The sequence below is a fragment of the Gigantopelta aegis genome, chromosome 13, assembly GCF_016097555.1.
Source record: "Gigantopelta aegis isolate Gae_Host chromosome 13, Gae_host_genome, whole genome shotgun sequence".
Lineage (NCBI taxonomy): Eukaryota > Metazoa > Mollusca > Gastropoda > Neomphalida > Peltospiridae > Gigantopelta > Gigantopelta aegis.
Genome location: NC_054711.1, coordinates 14,206,653 through 14,208,996, shown reverse-complemented (window position 1 = coordinate 14,208,996; position 2,344 = coordinate 14,206,653). Strand labels below are relative to the sequence as shown.

Here is a 2,344-nt window from a genome sequence, read left to right as displayed (position 1 = left end):
ATGACAACAAAACCTCATTGTATGTACCGTTATTCACAATTGTTTCTATATCCTTGTTATTAAGCACACATTTTCAATTAGAACTTCTAGAATTAACTTTCTTAAAAACAAAAATCATGGACATTTAGCTTAGAGCAGGAGTTAACGTTTCACGTACACCATCAATTTGGCCATGTTTAGCAAATACAACAACAACGACAACAACAACAACCCAAAAAGAAAACAGGATAAAACTAAAACTTATATCATTTGTATGTATCTAAACGCCTGTTATCTTATCATAATCATTCTGTGGCGAGTTTAATACATCGAGTTGTTCATATTCATTACTTTGGCCTGCATTAACATAGCTACTCCCACTGTCAAGGCCACTCGGCTCGGCTTCCGTTCGATCATCTGACGTGGATGAAATAAATTGACGTGCGACGTTGTTGCGTTGAGAATTCCGACTTCTAAAGTGCCTACAATTGTACAAAGAAATATCTGAACGCTACGGAATCTTTCGTACTGCACAATGTATTGACTGAGCTTTAACTGTTGTATGAATATCAATAGAACTGACACAACATTGCACTAGCGCATACGATATGTATAATCTGAAATGAAAAAAGAAACTGTCTGTCCAGGAAAACGATTAGTGTAGTAGGCTTGCAGCTTCCATTTTTTGCCATTGAAACCCATTGGTATGAACCTAGTAACAACCATTCTTAATGATGATAAACTAAACCATGAACGAATGAATAAATGTGTAACGATACCCCAGAATACACAGTATATCTGTTATGGGTAAACAAAGGAAAGTTTTGAATGGCTGAAACATTACACCTCCGAGACGAGTAATACTTTATAAAGTAGGCATTCATCGTATTTTCGCACAAAAGTACAAAAGTTACTTACCACAAAACACTTGCAATAAGCAGCACAAGAAGAATCGCTGCGACCACGGCAAGAGAAATGGTGGCGATAGAATCCCTGTTGCCCTCGGGACCAGTGACAGCTAGGGAATGCACACAGTAATAGGAATCAATGTATCGTAGTAACAAATGCTTAACAGAAATGTTATTATTCAAGGTTAATGGTAGTCGTAATATATCAAATTAGGGACACACACACACACACACCACACACACACACACACACACACACACACCCGAGAGAGAGAGAGAGAGGAGAGAGAGAGAGAGAGAGAGAGAATTTGCTCGAGAGAGAGAGGAGAGAGAGAGAGAGGAGAGAGAGAGAGAGACGATGGGGTCATAAGTGAAAATTTAAAGTTGACGTTTTTTATCAGTAAATCGCAAATTCAAACAATAAAAATGACTCAAAACAAAACAACAACAACTGTATGATCAACAGAATGGAAAAGATTGACAGAAATAATGTTCCACAGTGATTAATCGACCTTCCTGGAAATTGTTAAACTCGAGAATGACACCCCACGCACGTGTACGGGGCAACTGCGTGATGCACGTGCAAACTATGGAATGTGTTTCAGTGTGTTGATAAACAGACCTAAACGTTCTTTACTAGGATGTTTGTGGTCAAAATGTATGTTCAGTCTAATAGCTGATATTAGCATTAATATTTCAGCTTCCCCTACTTTTTTTGAAGAGTATATATATTTAATGATTTGCATGTTTAGCCTATATCATTTTGTCCCTAATAGATATCTAATATTAAAAATGTAAGCACTGAATTTTATGTGAAAGTTTTACTTGTATCATATAAGGTTATTAGTAGTGGCAGCCTTGTTTCTTGAAATTAAAGAAATTTGTGGTGTTGTTTTTTTCTTCAATATATTTGGCCTATACCATTTTGCCTTTATATTCTCAATGTAACCATTAAAATGGTATGTGAACGTTTTCCGTTTATATAACGTTTAAAACTGACTCAGTGTTCACTTTACAGAAATATATTTAATCAGCAAACAGTGATGATTGCTAATACTTCTGTTATGCTTACCGAAACATTTTAATTTAATGTCTTCAATTCAATTAAATATTAAAAATAGCTCATCAAATATATGAAACAACTAATTAAAAGGTGAAAACAACGAGAAAACAGATTACCTTCAACACAGGTAAGTCCAGTCCACCCTGTGAGACATCCGCCATTACAGTATCCCAGTTCATGGTGACAGAGTTGTTCCCCATTGCAGTGTCTGTCTTCACACAGCGATTTACAATTCACACCATAATGGTTTGAATCACAACCTTAAATACAAAGTCGAACTAAAGAGAGAGAGAGAGAGAGAGAGAGAGAGAGAGAGAGAGAGAGAGAGAGAGAGAGAGAGAGAGAGAGAGAGAGAGAGAGAGAGAGAGAGAGAGACCGGTGCTGTTTTTTAGTT

The 2,344-nt window shown here is 36.6% G+C and overlaps 1 protein-coding gene across 1 annotated transcript in view; it reads right to left on the bottom strand.

Annotated features, from left to right (window-relative positions):
- Positions 1 to 234: 234 nt before the first annotated feature.
- The window catches only part of LOC121387159 (multiple epidermal growth factor-like domains protein 10), a 55,623-nt gene continuing 53,513 nt past the window's right edge, over positions 235 to 2,344 (bottom strand). Inside the window, exons 10-12 of the mRNA XM_041518184.1 lie at positions 2,067 to 2,210; positions 898 to 997; positions 235 to 461 (exon numbers count right to left, since the gene is read on the bottom strand). Coding sequence (XP_041374118.1) covers positions 260 to 461; positions 898 to 997; positions 2,067 to 2,210 — 446 coding nt within the window. The 3' untranslated portion in view covers positions 235 to 259. The remainder of the gene's footprint in view (positions 462 to 897; positions 998 to 2,066; positions 2,211 to 2,344) is intronic.